The sequence below is a fragment of the Mesoplodon bidens genome (assembly GCF_964165515.1).
Source record: "Mesoplodon bidens genome assembly, chromosome: 20".
NCBI lineage: Eukaryota > Metazoa > Chordata > Mammalia > Artiodactyla > Ziphiidae > Mesoplodon > Mesoplodon bidens.
This window is the reverse complement of record NC_138181.1, coordinates 24,040,799-24,061,373: the sequence shown is the minus strand read 5'-3', so window position 1 is coordinate 24,061,373 and position 20,575 is coordinate 24,040,799. Positions and strand designations below refer to the sequence as shown.

Sequence of the window (20,575 nt, the reverse complement as noted above, 5' to 3'; positions counted from 1 at the left end):
CCTCAGTCTCAGATGTGTTGTGTTTGCGGGGTCAGTGCAGTGATCAAGGAGCTATGTTTGGCAGGGAGATATATACATTTGAAATTCGTGGGAGAGGTCAGGCTAGAAACAGATCTGGGACATGTCAACACAGAGGTCCCAGGCAAACCACCAGAGTGGATGAGATGACCTATGATAAAAGTCAGCATTTTCCTTCAAACCTACAACTAAGGCCAGGATGAGGGTAAGAAAGATGACAGGAAAGAAGAGAACATGGTAGGAGGGAGGAAAAAGAGGTAGGAAAAAACGTAAGTAGAGAGAAGAAGAAAAAAAGGCTATACCTAATGCATTCTAAGCCAAGCATGCCATTAATACTGTGCAAATATCTGTGGTTTTGTTTTTAATATCCTTTCCCAGTTCCTATAGCATATTTATTGGCCTTTTTGAGCACTGCTGCATTTCAAACAGATTACTTCAGGAAACAATTCTAAGTGATGCCTAGGCTTCTTTTTCTTAACGTTAGCCTACTAAAACGACATTATTATTACTGGAGCGGAGTTTATTTCTGTTCAACACCATGTACTAGACTAAGTGCCAAGGGTACAAAACTGAGTAAAACACAGTCCTCTGCTTCAAGGACATTTAACCAGGACTAAACACCCAGAAACAAAAAGTTCGCCGGAAAGATCTTTTCAAAATGCATATTTGAACATATAACTCTATTTAAAACCTTCTGTAGCTGAAACTGCTAGTTGTCCTCCAATATCTACTCCTTCTAACGTGGTTAACATGGCCATTGAGAATAAAGACTAAATTTCCAGTCTTCTGTGCAATTAAATGTGGCCATAACACTAAGTTCTAAATGTAAGTGGAAATGGCATCAGCAACTTCCAGAAAGTCCTTAAAGAGAAGGACATTTACTTTGACTCTTCTTTTCTACCTTCTCTGGCCTGCTGTCTGGAATGTAGACATGATGGCTGGAAATGAAGCAGCCATCTTAGGCCAAGAGGTAATGTTGGGAACGGAGGCTATACATGTCAGAGCAACAGGATAGGAGCCTGGGTACCTGACAGCTGTAGACTAGCTACACTTTGAAAGTAGAGAAGATTGGGCTTCCCTGGTGACGCAGTGGTTAAGAATCCACGTGCCAATGCAGGGGACATGGGTTCAAGCCCTGGTCCAGGAAGATCCCACGTGCTGCGGAGCAACTAAGCCCATGTGCCACAACTACTGAGCCCGTGTGCCACAACTACTGAAGCCCGCGCACCTAGCGCCTGTGCTCCGCAACAAGAGAAGCCACCGCACTGAGACGCCCATGCACGGCCCCCACTCGCTGCAATTAGAGAAAGAACGCACCTAGCAACGAAGACCCAATGCAGCCAAAAATAAAGTAATTAATTAATTTAAAAAAAAAAAAGAAAGTAGAGAAGATTAGTTAAGTCGTTAATTTGTTGTTGTTGTTTCTGGTGGCTGACAGCCAACTAATGCACCATTAGTATGACAATTATAATAGAAATATGTCCACCTTCAGCTCTATCTTTCTACCTATCTATCCATCCATCCATCCTTGTGTCTGACTCTAAAGTAGAAATGGAACATATAACATATTTAATATTGTAAATATAATACTCATCCAGTGCAGAAATAATATTTATCAAGTGAAAATTCAAGTATTTAATTAACACATTAATATAAAAAATCACTACACTAAGTTTGCAACGTTAATAAAAAGACATAAAACTCATTCTTCAGACATCAGTATTACAGACTTCCATCTTTAGGACATAACTATACTAATATTTTAACTTACTTCTTTTGAAGGATTCATTGGTAATGTAAAGATAGTTTTCCAGTACGACCAGACAAACATTGCAAAAAGTAGATGATAAGCAATCAGGCACACAACTAAAACGAGAGAAACAAAATTATCACTTTAATATGCAAGTACATACTAAAATCATGGTATTCACAGAAGATGTGCTTGTCCTAAAATAACCAAATCATTTAATTATTTAATTACTTACTATCCCATGATTAGAACCCTCCCATCTGTAGACAAGCCCATCTATCAGCAACATGGCTACTGGGACCTCTCCTAAGTTGTAAAAATAAGGCAGTTATGCCTGCAACTTTAAATAATAAACAAAGTGTTAAACGAACGTTAAAGCATTCAGGCTGTAAGAACTTTGCTTCACTAACAAAGAATAGCAAAAGCAGTTCCCTCTTGAGCTGTCTGCCTATTTTGCTCAGCTCGAGTCAAATCTGGTGGTCCTGTTTCAAGGACAGTAGTTTTAAACAGAGATCTTCTGAACAAAGAGAGATTTCCTCCAAGAACAGTTCAAGTTTCTTACTGATCACATGGGACAATTGTTAACAAAAGCATTCTGAATATTTTTTAAGGTAGTGTACATAAATACACTTTGTGTGGTATTTTAGTCTTGAAGTCCTATGCAAAGCTGAAATATTAATTTTGTATACAGTGAGAATGATTAATTCTGGATAATACATTAATATATAACTTACTTGTGTAAGATACAGTTGACTAAAATATGCTAATTTAATTTAAAATATAGCATGTTTGGTATTTTTAAACCTTAACAGCAATTTCAGCTTTTTAAAAGAAGCTGATATTCCTATTATAGAACCATTAAAACATTCAGTTACCTCATAAGGCACTTAAATCGGTGTGAGATGACTAGACCCAATGATATTTTTCATGAATTATATAGGTGACTCAGGTATGGGGTCAGACTCTGAGTTGAAACAGGAGATTGTTGATATTCGTGTATCTTGGAGGCATAAGAACCTTGGCACAGTGACTGCCATTTCAGGGTCAAGTTCTCTGCCAAGCGTCTGAGAGAATTCAGTCTGGGGACTGAGAGAATGAGACGCCTTTAACCCACCCTGACTCCAACATTCTCCAAGTATGACTTACTCCAACCAAATCAAAATGAATGCTATTTGTTTTTTCCAACGATTTTTAAAAGTTTAGACTGAAGGCAGTGATATATCTTACCTTGTTTTCCAATATTTTCCATGGACACTATAGAAATAAATAGAGAAAAGAGGCAATAGGTTATAAGAAGCTTATGGCAAAGGGCCTGACAGAGACAGAAGACGCTTGAGCAAGTTAATAATTTGGCTCCTTTTCAAACCAACGTTCTTTAAATATTTGTTCAATGTTGTTTTGAGGAGGCACGAGCACTATGGGAGAGAGGTGGGGAGGGAAGGCGGGGGCCGCCCTCAACCAGGCCCCCGCTGGCGCTCCAGCCCTGGCTCCCACGCAGAAAACTAACCCCGCCAAGCGTGGCCCTGGCGGGTCTTACTCCTTTATCGATGGGTTTCTCGGGTTTCCTTCCAACTACAGAGCTCGGATAAAAGCTCTCCAGCTCATCACACTGCCAGCGACACTGATTGCTCTTTATAAGTTGGCAACCACCGAGTTAGCTTTCCAGAAGGAAAAAAATGTTGTGTCCACGGCATACACTTCTCTTGCCGTATTTCTGAAAGGAGGAATTCTTATGCCCAATGACTAACTGCTTCCTACTGTACAACAAGGGGTCCGGACCACGTGCCTGAGAAACTGCCATCCCTGAAGGGCTGCTGTAAATATCGCAAGGTGGCAGGTGGATTGAGGACAGGGACCACAGAGCTCAAACAAGCTGGGACAAGAAGCCCCACTCCGGCAGTCTTCTTGCCTTCTGTGTTGTCTCCTTGTTTTGTTTCCCATGTGGTGGTCATCCTCCATTTGTACTAAAGTCTTTAGGAAGCTCTGGCCTATCTCAGTTGTAGCATGGGAAGATTTGACTTTATTTATGTAGTTTTGTTCCTCCTTGGCTATTTAAACGGGTACAGTATCCCGGGCCTTTGTCCTGGAGTATATTTTCATTGCCTTAAGAAGCCCTGAAACCAGGGGGTAATGTTGTGAGAGATTTTTAAGATTACCTGATCCAACCAACCTCCTTCACAGGAGAGCTACTGTTTAGCCATTTCTAGACTGAGCAGGAGACTCCGTTTTGGAGAGCAGCCCACCCCTTCCTGGATTGCTCTTAAGAATGACTGTACGATCAGAGGGTGCAGGAATGAGCCTCTTGCGGCTTCTACCTATGGAATCTAGGCTTCCAATCTGTAGCAATAAACAAAAATATAAATGGCAGACCTTCATATGTTCTCTTTTAACCTAAAAAATAGATGATTTCGGGCTTCCCTGGTGGCACAGTGGCTGAGAGTCCACCTGCTGATGCAGGGGACGCAGGTTCGTGCCCCGGTCCGGGAAGATCCCACATGCCGCGGAGCGGCTGGGCCCGTGAGCCATGGCCGCTGAGCCTGTGCATCCGGAGCCTGTGCTCCGCAACGGGAGAGGCCACAACAGTGAGAGGCCCGCGTACCGCCAAAAAAAAAAAAAAAAAAGATGATTTCCAGATTTCTCAGCAACCTTGATGTGGCTCCTTTAAATATTTCCTGGTCTCTCAATTTCCTTTTACCTTTCTGATCCCCATGATGGGACAGGCAGACACAGATGATCTTTGACTTACAAATGGCCTGTTCCACAAGTGCGCCTGTCCACCAGAGGCGAGAGTCACAGTGCACTTTCTCACAGAATACGTGAAGAGGTTAATGTGAGGCCAGAGGAAGGACCAACCTGTCTTTTCTGTCTGACCTCCACCTCTCCCTTCATGCATTTCTCTCCAGGCTCTGACTTCCCTGTCTTCAAAGTGCTCCAAAATTGACTACAGTTCTTCCTTGGATCAACATTTCTGCTCCTTCAGCTAATCTAATGAAATGCAAAGGCACTTTTAATTCATTCGTGCATTTACATAGGAATGACCCTTAATGACCATTTCAGAGGTGCTGGTGTTTTAAAGAAAATGTATTTGCTAACCCATGACTCTAGCTGTCAGAACTGAAACAGTAAAACAAAATGACATTAAAAAAAAGAAAAAGTACAGTTAGTATGAGATGAGAAGTTTTTTGCCCTGGACCATTATTATTTTTTTTAAATAAATTTATTTATTTCATTTATTTATTTTTGGCTGCACTGGGTCCCCGCCGCTGCGTCTTGGCCTTCTCTAGTTGCGGCGAGCGGGGGCCGCTCCTCGTTGAGGTGCGCGGGCTTCTCAAGTTTCAGAGCACGGGCTCCAGGCACACGGGCTTCAGTAGTTGTGTCACGCGGGCTTTGTAGTTGTGGCTCTCGGGCTCTAGAGCGCAGGCTCAGCAGCTGCGGCGCACGGGCCAAGCTGCTCCGCGGCATGTGGGATCCTCCCGGACCAGGGCCCAAACGTGTCCCCTGCACCGGCAGGCGGACTCCCAACCACTGCACCACCAGGGAAGCCCTGGACCATTATTATATTGAGTGGATATGCATTCAAAGACATCTTTTATTTTTTTTTTTTTTTTGCTGTACGCGGGCCTCTCACTGCTGCGGCCTCTCCCGTTGCGGAGCACAGGCTCCGGACACACAGGCTCCGCGGCCATGGCTCGCGGGCCCAGCCGCTGCGCGGCATGTGGGATCTTCCGGGATAGGGGCACGAACCCGTGTCCCCTGCATCGGCAGGCGGACTCTCAACCACTGCGCCACCAGGGAAGCCCCAAAGACATCTTTTAAAAAGCTATTTCTGCCCTTCACAGTTTGTTTTTCTCTTAATGTACTTCAAAATTCACAGATCTTCTTCTTTTGTTTTTTCATTTAAACAAGTTACTCATGGATGCATGCTTATGGTAAATAATTCTGATAACATTTATAGAGTTAAATGTGAAAGTTCAAAAAGGCTGTATCAATTACACTCCCCAAATCGTGAGCCTATCCAATTTCCTATGAATGTAAAATGTCTTTAATTTTTGTCAACATTTTAGGCCAAAATAAAAAATCACTGTTTTAGTATTCATCTCCCTGATTACTAGTGAACTTTAAAAAATTTTTATTAAAAAATAAAATGATTGGCTTTTCCTATCTCTTCTGATTAAATTACCACTTTCCCATTGGTCTACTTCTCTTTTACTTATTGAGAGCCTTTTATATTGTACTCTGGGAAGTAATCCCATATTTGTTACATATGTTCCAAATAAAGTTGTATATAACTACTTTCAAATGACTTAATAGGTTAGGGGCTTCCTTGGCCATCCAGTGGTTAAGACTCCACACTTCCAACGCAGGGGGTGCAGGTTCGATCCCTGGTTGGGGAACTAAGATCCCACATGCCGCATGGCGCAGCAAAAAAAAGACAATAAATACTAGCAAAATCTTATGGTTTATCCCTGATTAAATAGCAGTATCAAAACTTTCAAACTGACCTATTTCACTAACAGATATATGGACTATACTTGGTTTTGCTTTATGATCTTGAGGAAATTAATGTTCTTTCAACCATGTTTACCTGTTTAGTAGGTCAATGGTTCACCTTGTAATTTTCAATTTAGTGGAAGAGTTGTCAATTTCAACATTTCCTTTCTCAGACAAAACCACATAGAATACAATGTTATTTTCTATCTTGTTCATAAATGACTGTTTAAGAAAAGGTTATAATTTAGCCACATATGTTTCCAATATAAATATATGGGATATACAGACTCATTTTTGGAAAAAATAGATGGTAAGTCAAATAGATGGTAAGTCAAAAACAGATGCTAAGTCAAACATAACTTGACTATTTACATCAACATGAGAATTAAATAGCAATACTGATCATATTTATGACAGATCTTCCAAAGATCTACTGGGTTTTAATGTGAATTTTGAGTTTTATTCAGTATAATTTAATTTTATTATTTCACAGAATTTCAGTTTGGTCTATTTAAAAATTATGCTGATACTTATTCTCCAACTACACACATATAGAAATTTCAGGGCCTCCCTGGTGGCGCAGTGGTTGGGAGTCCACCTGCCGATGCAGGGGATACGGGTTCGTGCCCCGGTCCGGGAGGATCCCATATGCCGCGGAGCGGCTGGGCCCGTGAGCCATGGCCGCTGGGCCTGCGCGTCCGGAGCCTGTGCTCCACAACGGGAGAGGCCACAGTGGTGAGAGGCCCGCGTACCGCAAAAAAAAAAAAAAAAAAAGAAATTTCAAATCTTTTATAACCATCTTTAACATATTTTCTAAAAATGACTTTTGAGGTAATTTAATATAGTTATTTCTATTTTTATTAAAAGAAAATGGAGGCAGATGAGCTTTACTCCAAGTCACAATGAGTAGCACATTAGTTAATTCTATCTGAGAAATTCTTTTATTTTCAATTTTAAACTTTTATGCATGTGACAAAAATATTATGACTTGGGCTCTGCTGGATCTTATTAAAATTAGTTCCTTATTAAAGCACAATAACTGGCATACAGCATCTGCCCCATAAATGTTTACTGAATAAAAAAGACAGAAAGTGCTTCCCTGGTGGCGCAGTGGTTAAGAATCTGCCTGCCAGCGCAGGGGACGCGGGTTCGAGCCCTGGTCCAGGAAGATCCCACACGCTGCAGAGCAACTAAGCCTGTGCGCCACAACTACTGAGCCTGCGCTCTAGAGCCCGCGAGCCACAACTACTGAAGCTCGTGCGCCTAGAGCCCATGCCACTGCAATGAGAAGCCTGCGCACCGCAACGAAGAGTAGCCCCTGCTCTCTGCAACTAGAGAAAAGTCCACGCGTAGCAAAGAAGACCCTGTGCAGCCAAAAATAAATAAAACAAATAAATTTATTTTAAAAAAAGACAAACAGAAGAAAACACCATTAATTTGAATCATAAAAGTGGAATCCCAAAGCACACCTACGAGAAATGTTAATTCTTCCTTCTGTTGACTTGAAAATTTCAAGAACAAAGTTATTTCTTTTACCTGTCATCTTAGCACACTGTAGAAACTCAACTAGTAATCTGAAAAACCAAGAGTAATTGTATCTGTACTGACTGCTAGAATATATCCCCAGAAGTGAAGACAATACCTCATTACACAAAGGAGACAGAGACGACCAAGTGGTTCATGATCCTCTAAAAATTAAAAGCTTGAAGAAGACACTGGCTTCAACTTGGCTTCAAGCAACTTTAAAAGAAGATAGAGGGCTTCCCTGGTGGCGCAGTGGTTGGGAGTCCGCCTGCCGAGGCAGGGGACACGGGTTCATGCCCCGGTCTGGGAAGATCCTACGTGCCGCGGGGCGGCTGGGCCCGTGAGCCATGGCAGCTGGGCCTGCGCGTCCAGAGCCTGTGCTCCGCAACGGGAGGGGCCGCAACGGTGAGAGGCCCGCGTACCGCAAAAAAAAAAAAAAAAAAGAAGATAGAAAGGTTTTACACGTTTATAGGGTTTTCCCCTCCTAATTTTGGCTCTTCCTTAGTATTTTACTTTTTAATAGTTCAGTTCGTCAAAGTGAAGAAGAATCTTACTAAGCACAACCAAACTAAAGAGCAAAGGCCCTGGATAAAGACTGGCAAAGCTCCATCCTATTTCTGCCACTTGCTGGTTTACACAGTGATTCTACATATTTCATCACGAAGCGAGGGTAGTAATAACAACAGCAATATCATCAGAGCTGCTGTGGAATGAAAAGAGGTAATACATGTAATGTACCTAACACAGTACCTGGCACACAGTAAGCCCCCCAAATATACAAGCAATTATAATACATGATATTTAATTTTGCAAACACTAACTGTAATAGATAACATATAGGAAAGGGGACTACAAATGAAGAAAAATTACAAAGAGACAAGTGGTATTTGTACAGACCTTTGAAAGACATCAATGACTAAAAATAGACTTTACAAAGTGAAAAATAAAAGGTGAAAAATAACTTAGATCTCCATATCTTGCCTTTTTATATAGATGTGTCATTCCAGAAACGTGATAAATAAAAATGGTGGTACTCATCCTTACACAGGGTAATGATGAGACATAAAAACTTCATTCCTGATGTGGCAGTCAGTCCATGTGAGAACTTCACTAAAAGTGAGAAGATCTATTTTGGATGTGACACAATCTGTTCAACTTAATGAATAAGAACAATGATTTTTTTTTAAAGGCCTAAATCTTATATTCATTCCAAAAAAGTTAGATGCAATTTACTCTTGGGAATAAGAGCACTGCTGTTATTACACTAAAATATTTACCCTTCATACATATGGTGACCATCTAAATACATACAATAGTAACACCACGGGTCACGATTTTAATTTTCATTTCAAAAACTTAACTGCCTAATTTTATCTTGGATTAGCCTAATGTCTTTCCAGTTCCAGAGCCGACAATGATAATATGCTGCTTTAGAGATCTCTAACTTTCAATCTACCTGCAGGACTTAACACTCCTCCCAGATTAAGTGCAGTACAACCAGGCAAAAAGAACTCTGCCTTGTTGAAAGATCCTAAAGAACTGAAGTACTTTCTTGGCACTGGTGGTCTATTGGAAGAGAGAAAGTGGGAATGATAAATTATTACCAGTGTCCGCAAGAATGTTCCTTTTGCCAAGAGCAAAATGAAGGCCTTTAAGAATTACATCTTGGAATCTGGAACTGTCAGTATAACTGCAAGACTGGTAGGTCGGGTGGCCAGTTGTGTTTTCTGGCCACCCTTTCTGCTAACCCTCCTCCTCCCTCATTAATCATTCCTCTAAGAAACAGAGTGGGGCATTAGAGAAAAGGCTGATTGGTCAGCCATCAGTTTAGAATTGACGCATGATACTTTTGTTGTAGTGCTGATCTTTAAGAAACTCTTGTGTAAAAATAAAACAGGTAAAACCAAAGTTGAAGAGTCAGACTGTCAGCCAAAGTAGTAACCCCTAATATACAAAAGGATGAAAAACTGCTTCTTATTCTAAACCTGACTTGAGTAAACATCCTGAAAAATGCATACAAAAAAAAATTAAAGGTATACATCACTTATCTCTTCCACATGAATTATCAAGCAGTCGTTTAATCCAGGGTTCAGTAAACTACAGTCCTCAATCCAAATATAGCCAGCCACCTGCTTCTGTAAATAAAGTTTTCTGGAACAGAGACACACGCGTTCATTTACATGGCTATTTCTGCACTACAATGGAGAGTTGGGTAGTTGTGACTGGAAGAGTATGGCCTGCAGAGCCTAGAATATTTACTATCTGGCCTTCTATAGAGAATGCTTTTCAACCCCTGTATAAATATCGTTCTCCAGAGAAACAGAACCAATAGGGTGTGTGTGTGTGGGTGTGTGTGTGTGGGTGTGTGTGTGTAGAGAGAGAGAGAGAGGGAAGCCGGAGGAGGCAGGAGGCAGGAGGGAGGAGGGAGGAGGGAGGAAGGAAGGAGAGAGAGAAGAGGGTAGAGAATGAATGAATATGAATTTTAAGGGTTGGCTCACAGGGTTATGGGAGCTGGCAAGTCCAAAATCTACAGAGCAGGCTGGCAAGCTGGAGAGCCAGGGAAGGGTTAATGTTGCAGTCTTGGGTCTGAAGGCAGACTAGAGGCAGAGATGCTTCCTCTTCAGGAGACCTCAGTCTTTGCTCTTAAGGCCTTCAACTGATTGGATGAGGCCCACCTACATTATGAAAAGTAACCTGCTTTACTCACAGTCTACTGATTTAAATGTTAATCACATCTAAAAAATGCCTTCACAGCAACAGCTAGACTGGTGTTTAATCAAACAGCTGGCCCCCACAGCCTAGCCTAGTTGACACATAAAATTAATCATCACACCTTTCATCTAGAATCTAATTTCATTCTAGAAATAGTTTACTAAGAAGACATGTGTTGATCTTCTGTGTAAGTTCTGAAGCCAAGTTCATTATTTACTGTAAATTAATAAATTGGAATTATAGCTAGCAAAGTAACTACATAAACTAACTTTATGGATCTGCTAGAGGGAAAACAATAATGAAATCCTTCGTCATACTCTAAAAATTTGACTGCAAATAATCCTATTCAAATTAACTTTATATATACACCCGTATGATTCCCTAAGGATGCCATCCAACCCTATTTTCTAAAGAGCTCTAAAAATATTAGAGCCGATTTAGTCTAGATTGATTTAAATTCAATCTTGATTAAAAGCAAAGGTTCACCTCAAAGATCCTTCCAGTCCTATATTTTACCAACTGATTTTTTAAAATTTTGCTTTGGTGATTATACAATTGAGAGTTTGCTGTCAAAAATGTTATCTATTGATAAGTAGCAGCCTACCACTGTTAGTCAGTAACGTGAATCCAGTTCAACTTTCAGTCCTAAGTACGTCCCAAATCCAAAACTTCAGATACTAAGACAAGCCTTCATGGTAGGTAAAAAAAAAAAAAGTACTTTCCCCCTTAAATTAGCAAAGAACAGTTACATAATTTTTTCCAAAACAATCTGGTTTTGGGGTGTTTTCATCACAAATGTATACTGCTGTGATTTTTTATCTGTTCTTAACCTGAATATTCTTTTTCTTGCCTTCAAATTCAAACTCTGTTTTGGAAGAATAATTTACTTTTATTGCATAAACACAGTATCTTCTCTGTATAAATCCACTAGGGCAGTCTGACACAGATATACCTTAGCCCCATATATTCAGTCTGATAATGAAGAACACCAAAAGTAAAGAATTGGTTGTCATGAATGAATCTGAAGGATAACTTTAGAGCCAAGCTCTATTTTTTTATACTTATCTTTAACTCATTTATCGAAAAACAGTCACTGACTCTACCATAGTTACACCACTGAGGATAAAAGGTAAATGAGACGCCATCCCTCTGCTCAAAAAGCTTAGAGTTCATGGGGCCATTTCACATAGAAGTTGAAACTAACAGAAAAAACAGGGACATTAAAACAGTAAAACATTTTCAATTAAGAAACAGAAGCCCCTCAGATTCAGAAAATTAAGATGAAAACAGGAATAGTGCTACAAATATACTTTAATATCTCCTGTCCTAACATCTCTCCTTTGACCTCAAGTCTCTAGCTGCCACCCCATTTTTCTGGCCATTTCACAGGAAAACTTATTTTAACAATCATCCAAACGCACTGCCTCTACCCCCTAATTTCTTTTTTTTAATTAATTAATTTATTTATTTATTTTTGGCTGCGTTGGGTCTTTGTTGCTGCGCGCGGGCTTTCTCTAGTTGTGGCGAGCGGGGGCTACTCTTCGTTGCAGTGCGCGGGCTTCTCATGGCGGTGGCTTCTCTTGTTGCGCAGCAAGAGCTCTAGGCACGCAGGCTTCAGTAGCTGTGGCTCGCGGGCTCTAGAGCGCAGGCTCAGTAGTTGTGGCGCAGGGGCTTAGTTGCTCCGCAGCATGTGGGATCTTCCCAGACCAGGGCTCGAACCCGCGTCCCCTGCATTGGCAGGTGGATTCTTAACCACTGCACCACCAGGGAAGTCCCTACCACCTAATTTCTTGTTACTTCCTCGACCACCACCAAGTGGTTCTGCACCCCCAACATTCCACTGCTACCAGTCCTGTCAAGGTCACCAATACCCTCCCTAATTCTTGGTACTCAAGTTACTCTAACAGAATTAATTACTCTCTCTTTGAAATGCTTTGTTGAACTGACAGTGAATTCTTTGGTGAAACCGGCCAGTGAAAACCCCTTGAAGCAGAATCCTTTGTCCTTTCAGCTACTTTCCAAGAAGCACTAGTTCACTTTTAATGTATTAGAGACCAAAATTGGGGCAGTAGGAGAAATACATCAAATCATTCCCATGAACACTGGTGACACTGCTGCTAGACCATTTTAATAAGAGAAGCCGCCGCAATGAGAGGCCCACGCACCGCAACGAAGAGTAGCTCCCCGCTTGCTGCAACTAGAGAAAGCCCGCGCGCAACAACAAACACCTAATGCAGCCAAGAATAAATAAATAAAATAAATAAAATTTTAAAGTAAATAAATAAATAAAAATAAAAACTTGGGGCAAAAGTCATTCTACAAGTAGAATCGGTGGGTTTGTAGGAACTGTTTTGTCAAGGACAGGAAAGCAGTTTCAGAACAGAAACAAAGAATAAGGGAAGGCTTCACATCACCCGGACCCGAAAACACATGGTTTCCAATGTGGGTTCTCACGGTTACATAAAAGCCAGACCTCACAATCCCAACCACAAACACAGGCCAGACAGTCTACACTCCTTGTCAGATCCCCATACGGTTCCTTAAACACTCATTTGGCAATAAGAAAACCATGGTCGTTTTTAAAATGTCAATTGATGTCATCTCACTGAAAACCCTTCCGTGGCTTTGCACTGAATTTACACTAAAGTCCAGTCTCCTTACTCGGGCCTCGGTGCGCCAACACACTCGGGCTCCGGGCCTACCCGCCTCTCCAAGATCACTTCTCATTGCTCATCCTCTTGCTCACTAAGCTGCAAACAGGCTGACCTTCCAGAACACACTAAACTTTAGTGTCTTCACCCTCTTCACCTGCTGCCACTCCTGGCTCACGCCTGATCATCCTTCAGCTTGCAAGTGACAGGTCAGTTTCTCACAGAGGTCCTCCTGTCCAGTACCCAGCTACAATCCTTACCACCACACACTGTTTCTTTCGTAGCACTTAGCACAGGCTGTAATTGTTTTTATTTGTTTCTTTTCCATGTCCTTCACTGAGGTCTGCATCCTGGCTCTGTCCAGTTTGACGTTTTATCTCTGCCAAATTACTTATTCTCTCCTCAGTCTCATCTCAATATGTATCTCATTGGGTTGTTTTGAGAATAAAGTAGGTAATGTAAGTAAAAACACCTCGAATAGAAGCTGGCATATATGAGGAGCTCGATAAATGTTAGCTGAATATGGAGTATAAATAAATCACGAAACAGTGATACCTTAAGAGTAGGAGTTCCCCAAGGTTTAGTGTTAACAGTTGTATAAACAACCCGGAGAAAGAAGCACACCATGCATTTTTAGCTTGCTGTAGTGCTACAATTTTCTGGACAGTGAAATGCCAAGTTCATGGAAATAAATTGCTGGAAGAACTTTTGAGCGTGAATAAGCAGAAAAATGCAGGTAAATTACCATGTGGGCAAATTAACATAATGAGAAAACACTAAACCAGTGAATTTTAAAACTACATTTTCGGGCTTCCCTGGTGGCACAGTGGTTGAGAGTCCGCCTGCCGATGCAGGGGACACGGGTTCGTGCCCCAGTCCGGGAAGATCCCACATGCCGCGGAGCGGCTGGGCCCGTGAGCCATGGCCGCTGAGCCTGCGCATCTGGAGCCTGTGCTCCGCAACAGTGAGAGGCCCGCAAACCGCAAAAGCAAAACAAAACAAAACTACATTTTCTTTCCCTACTCCTTCCAGAACTCTTTTCCTCTCACCTCCACCCCCATCCCCACCCCACCAAGGCCTGTCCAGGTTCTGATAGGGTCTGGCATGCATCAGCATCTCAATGTGAGGAGTGGAGGAAATTGTGTAATTTGGGGAGAAGTAGGATTTCCCAGGTAGTCTGATGCATCCCCCCCGCCTCTATCCCAGGATTTATATCTAACAAACTATACTGATCTAAACTAGATGTTTTGTGTGCTAGAAATTATCAAACAACCATGGAAAATGGTCAAGGAGACCTTCTCCTGAAGAATGGCACAATGCAACATCAAAGAAAAAAAAAAAGAACGGCAGTAAACCAGTCAGTATAAACCAAGACACAGGAAGAACAGGAACCTTAAGAACAGGTTATGATGTCCATTGACAGAGGAATGGATAAAGAAGATGTGGTACATGTATACAATGGAATATTATGCAGCCATAAAAAAGAATGAAATAATGCCATTTGCATCAGTATGGATGGACCTAGAGATGATCACACTAAGTGAAGTAAGTCAGAGATAGACCAGTATCATATGATATTGCTCATGTGTGGAATCTAAAAAAACGATACAAATGAACTTATTTACAAAACAGAGTCACAGATGTAGAAAACAAATTTATGGTTACCGGCGGGAAAGTGGGGGAAGAGATAAATTGGGAGATTGGGATCGACACATACGCACTATTATATATAAAACAGATAACGGATAAGGACCTACTGTATAGCACAGGGAACTCTAGTCAATATTCTACAATGGCCTATATGGGAGAAGAATCTAAAAAAAGAATGGATATATGTATAACTGATTCACTTTGCTGTACACCTGAAACTAACACAACACTGTAAATCAACTATACTTTAATAAAAATTAAAAAAACAAAGAAGGGCTTCCCTGGTGGTGCAGTGGTTGAGAGTCCGCCTGCCGATGCAGGGGACACGGGTTCGTGCCCCAGTCCGGGAAGATCCCACATGCTGTGGAGCGGCTGGGTCGTGAGCCATGGCCGCTGAGCCTGTGCGTCCGGAGCCGGTGCTCCACAATGGGAGAGGCCCGCGTACCGCAAAAAAGAAAAAAAAAAAAAAAAAAAAAGAAGAACAGGTTATGATCCAAAAGGTTATGCAAGTTGTATGTTATCTGGATGGTCAGGCCTCCATACCAGCCATCAAAAGCCTTTCTAACACTTAATGTACCTGGAACAATATTACAAAACTGTGAATTAACAATATTACAAGAATTAGCTACTCTGTGTCAGGGGAGCCTTTTTGAGTTCGGAACATCCAAACTCACCTCCCTTCCACCAGGGTAGACAAGAGGCTGCCTCATTCTCTTCCCCTACCTGCTGGGCTACGAGAGCAGACGTTCCGCCCGCCCCAAGTCTTCAGTGATGACTCCTGTATTAGTCGGTCTGGGAAAGTACCACAGACTTCGTGGCTTCTTCATCAGACAGCCATTTCCTCACAGTTCTGGAGGATACAAGTCTGAGATCAAGGTGTTGGCAGACTGGTTTCTTCTGAGGCCTCTCTCTTTGGCTTGTGGATGACCATCTCCTCCCCGTATCTTCACATAGTTTTCTCTCTGTATATCTTTAGAACCAAATTTCCTCTTCTTACAAGCACATCAGTCATACTGGATTAGGGTCCACCCTAATGACCTCATTTTAACTTAATTGCCTCTTTAAAGGCCTTATCTCCAAATTCGGAAGTCCTGCAGGTTAAGACTTCAACCTATGAACTTGGGGGAAGACACAGTTCAGCCCAAAACACTCTCTGAAAGAAGCCTGCAGGTCGAGCCAGGTGAAGGCTGGGTCGGGGTGACAGGGCATCACTGGGCTGGTGGGGGGGGGGTCAGATGACAAGGGGCAAGAATAAACTGCAGGAAGGGAGTGTTGTGTTAAATGTTTACTCTATGCCAGGAATTGTGCTAATTTTTTTCAAATGTTTATCTCATTTAAACCTTACAACAATCTGTAAGGAAGGTATTATTATCATAATGTTAAAAGTTGGGAAAACAGTCTCCCAAAAGTAAAATAACTTTCCTAATGTCATTAAGTCATAATCTGTGGTGCTAGGATCTACACATTAGGTCTGTCTGACTCCAAAACTCTTTCAAGGATTCCACCTGCCCTCCCAGGATGTGTGACATCTGGCGCCCCCCGACTGCATATCCCTTCCAGGCTTCTTTGTCCTGGGCAGCTGTTCCTTTTCTGGTTGCTCCCACACAGTGGCCCCTCTGTGTTTAACACCTGGGCCGCTACCTGTTACGTGTGATGAGGGATGCTCTGGAGATCAAGGTTCAAGACGTCCTCTTTTTGTCACCCTTCCTCCACCAACCAACCTAAACATAACCTGGAAACAGGTCATTTTACAAACTTTGGGCACAAAAAAATTCAAATATTTGGTTATATTTCAGTGCTGAGTGCTTGGCTTTCCTGAGTTCTCAATTCAAGAGCTGAGGAAGGAAGAGCTCCAGGTTCCGAGGATAAGAGTGAGATGGTGACGCAGGGAAGAAGATGAGGAGGGGACGCTGGGACTCCTGACCCGCCTTCTCAGTTGCAGAGGGAAAGATCATTCCTGAGGTCAGTACAGCCCAGGTACACTCCCTTACGGGAAGATCCCTCACTGGTAGAAACTGGCAACGAAGAGTGAGGGAACATACATCTGTCCCGGAAAGGGAATTTGTTAATTCCTACCGTTATCAAAATTTTCCAAGTTAGAAGTTCTTCTCTCTCTCTCTCTCTCTCTCTCTCTCCACATTTCTTTGGCAATTTGACCAAATCGTTGTTCTCAATACCTAAGAAGCTCTACTCTGCAGAAACATTTGGTGTCAACTCTGACTTTCCCAACTGAAGGCTGGGAACACACCGAATGTTTGTACTTAATCATTAGGGATGTGTGGGTCTTCTGATTCATCAGTTTTGAAAGGGGAATGAAGATTCTGTCTCACTATTATGGCCCTGAAAAAACTCACTGCCACTTTCCTCTCGGCAAAGAGAAAGACAATTCCTGACTCGCTGAGTGTACTAAGCAGTACTGTTAAACAAGGGACTGATCTCAGGGCTGGTCCCTGGCTTAGTGTCCTCGCTTCAAAGCTTACTCAGTGGAATCCTGTAATCCCTCTGTCTCAGTTAAAATAGAGGAGATTCCCAGTGCCAGCAAGTTGTACAGATTTCAAGGCAGGTGAGTTTATTTACCCTGTTAGACAGAATTGTACGGGTCCCCCCGTCTTCCACACGTGGCTACAGCTCAACTCAAGTTCCAGCAACGCCTGGGTCTTTTCAACGCCAGTCTCCTTCCTTGCCGATTCCACATGCCCTTCTTTGGCTTGGCCCTGAGAGGCATGACCGACTCCTCTGAATCAGGCAGGCTGGTGTGAACAATACACCTTCAGCAAAGTTCTCCCCGGTTCCCAAATAATGCTTGTCTACTATTGGGGGAAGGTCAAGCAGAGACTTTAAATCCTGAAAACATCCCCCTCATTAGTCAGAACCCAAATTTTAGAACTCGAAGGGCCTTAATGATTATTTTGCTCAGTGTAACCACTCACCTTTCTTATATATGTATGTATTTATTTATTCATAGTAAGCAAAATTCCCACTTGTATTTTGGTTATTTCAGCATTTAAAAATACACATATAAGATCAGATGGAAACACTTTTTGTAGTGTATTTTTTAATGTTATTAGATCAATCCCTTATTACCTGGTGTACTCAGAATTATCACAGAGGACAGTACTGTGAGAATTTTTTTTTTCACTACTGAACATTAGCTTTCTGATTTATTAAGTGAAAAATCAGTGCTTCTTGTGTGCTTCTCCATGGAAACAGATAACCTTCTAAAACTATCTCCTGGGGTTAGCAGCTCCATGTTGAGTACCAAATGACCAGGGCACTTATAACAGAGCACATATAACATATTTAAAAATTAAACCGATATTTCTAGGTTCATGTAAATTATCTGACACTTCTATAGTACTCCAGAGAAAGAAACGAATGGTACAAAGCTGTAATTCCAACCTTTGTGTTTATCATGCTCATCAGAATAGAATTTACAGTGGCACACTTGAAGGGATGAATTAAAAGATTTAAAACAACATTAGCACCAGCAGGTATTACTGCAGTGGAGCACTGAGTCGCAGTATCTATTAAAACATGCAAAGGTATTAAACTGTTCACTGACTCACCCTTCTGTGCTGGGTATTGAAAGGTGAGTCAGTATTTTCTTTTATAACTTCACTGTCATATATTCATGAAGTAAACTTCTCACACACACAATCTTTCTTTGATCTCAGCTTGAATTACAGTGTGCCTTGTTCCTCTTACTTGCAGCAAATCATACCCTTACTCTATACTGCATTTACCAACAGCACTAGCACGGCCCGCTGGACAGTCATTGTGGTGACAGTACCTATATTCAGTTGCAGCGAAAGCAAATTTGACATAGTTGTAAACTGGCAGGTCACAGATGAAAGACGGGTCCTACTACTGCTTAAGGCACAGTATAAGAGCACAATAGTATACAAGTACCACCTAATTATAACTAGATGTATTCATTAATGTAAACAGGAAGTTCTACACCATTGTGTACAGAACTAAGACAGTCATCAATACTTGGACTGAGTCCCTTTCTCTGCTCAATGTGTGAGTTGCATCTCATGTTTCCTACTTGTATCTCTCCACAAATTAATGTGCTGATTTTTGCTTTCTGTCCCTGAAACCATTGTCACTTACTCTAGATCGGCAGGCAAAACAAATACCCTGATATTCATTCATGAATCGTGTTCACTCCCTGTGCTGTGTATAAGGACATAGCTCATACTAACACCATGGGATACTGACGCATCCACAGACACAGGTATGTTTCCTCGACTTCTCCCTACCAGCTCATGCCACCAGTTCATGTTTACCCAGTATATGTACCATTTAAACTCATAACATGTTGCTCTTTAAAAAGATAAAATTTCTACCAGTTATCATTAGTGCTCTGGTTACCCAAGAATTGTTGTTGAATTTTAGACTACGTAAAGTAGGCCAGCAGCTCTCAACATTTCTGCCTTGGCCGTATCTGATGGCCGGTGTTCTCATGAGGGACACAGTCCCTAGGAATGAAGAAAGCTACTGCATGGGCAAAATGGAGTTGCTCACAATTCCCTGACCACCAGCTTTCCTGCTGCACTGTGAAAGGGCAAGGTAGTTAAAAACTACTCCGGTGACATTGAATATGGACCTCACAGACACTTCCAGAGACCTTCAAGTTTAGATATGTTTACAAGGGTATATACAGGCTTCTCTTGGAATCACAGTTCCATCAAAATCACCTGCTCCAAGCAAACAGCGTGGCAGGCCTCAAAAATTAAACACAAAATTACCATATAATCCAACAATTCCACTCCTGGGTATAGACCCAAAGAACTGAAATCAGAGACTTGAACATGTATTTGCAGACGAACGTTCACAGCAGCACTATACACAATAGCCAAAAGGTGGAAACAACCAAAATGTTCACCAACAAATGAACAGATAAACAAAATGTGGTATATAATACAATGGAATATTATAGGTCATTAGGAATGAAATTCTGACACATGCTACAACATGGATAAACCTTAAAGACATATGTTTAAGTGAAATAAACAGACACAAAAAGACAAATACATGGTTCCACATATACAAGGTACCTAGAATAGTCAAAACCATAGAAACAGAAAGTAGAATGGTGGGTGCCAGGGGATGGGGGAAAAGGAGAATGGGGAATTATTGCTTAATGGATGCAGAGTGTCATCTGGGGAAGATTAAAAATGGCTGGAGATGGATGGTGGTGATGGTTGCACAGCAGTGGGAATGTACTCAATGCCACTGAACTGCACACTTAAAATGCAGTCAAAATGGTAAATGGGTACAATGGCAAAATTTTATGCTACGTATATCTTATCACAAGAAAAACATTTAAAAATCACCTGCTCCTGAGACTATTCCCAAACCACAAATTAAACTAATATTCACCTGTAGCTAAAGTTTTCTTTCTCATCTCTGGTTATTTCTACAAGGAAGAATTTTTGTTGTTTGATCTTTTCAAGAAAGTAAGCTCAAAACTGGTAAGTAAAGAAAAACAAAGCTTTGTTGAGACGCAGATGTCTAGCTAGGCATTTCCACTGAAGTGGTTCATTCATGAGTCTTCCCAGATTCTCAGTGTCTGAGATTCAGAAGAACACCCAGGCAAAATTACAAATTCCACACCTCCTTGGCCTTTTTCAGTGAATGAATGCAAAATCCAAAGGCTTCAAGGGTCTTGGGTATTTTTGGATACTAACTGCATACATGTATCCATCTCAGATTGACAGCTTCAAATTCAAGTTAAATTATGTACAGCAGACTCTATTTAAGAAGGCTGGGGCGA

The 20,575-nt window shown here is 41.6% G+C and overlaps 1 protein-coding gene across 2 annotated transcripts in view; it reads right to left on the bottom strand.

Moving 5' to 3' along the window:
* ZDHHC2 (zDHHC palmitoyltransferase 2) overlaps window positions 1–20,575 on the bottom strand; it is a 69,198-nt gene that overhangs the window by 36,850 nt on the left and 11,773 nt on the right. For both annotated transcript variants that reach the window (XM_081220720.1, XM_081220719.1), the window contains exons 2-3: window positions 2,996–3,022; window positions 1,790–1,884 (exon numbers count right to left, since the gene is read on the bottom strand). In XM_081220720.1, coding sequence (XP_081076846.1) covers window positions 1,790–1,884; window positions 2,996–3,022 — 122 coding nt within the window. The remainder of the gene's footprint in view (window positions 1–1,789; window positions 1,885–2,995; window positions 3,023–20,575) is intronic.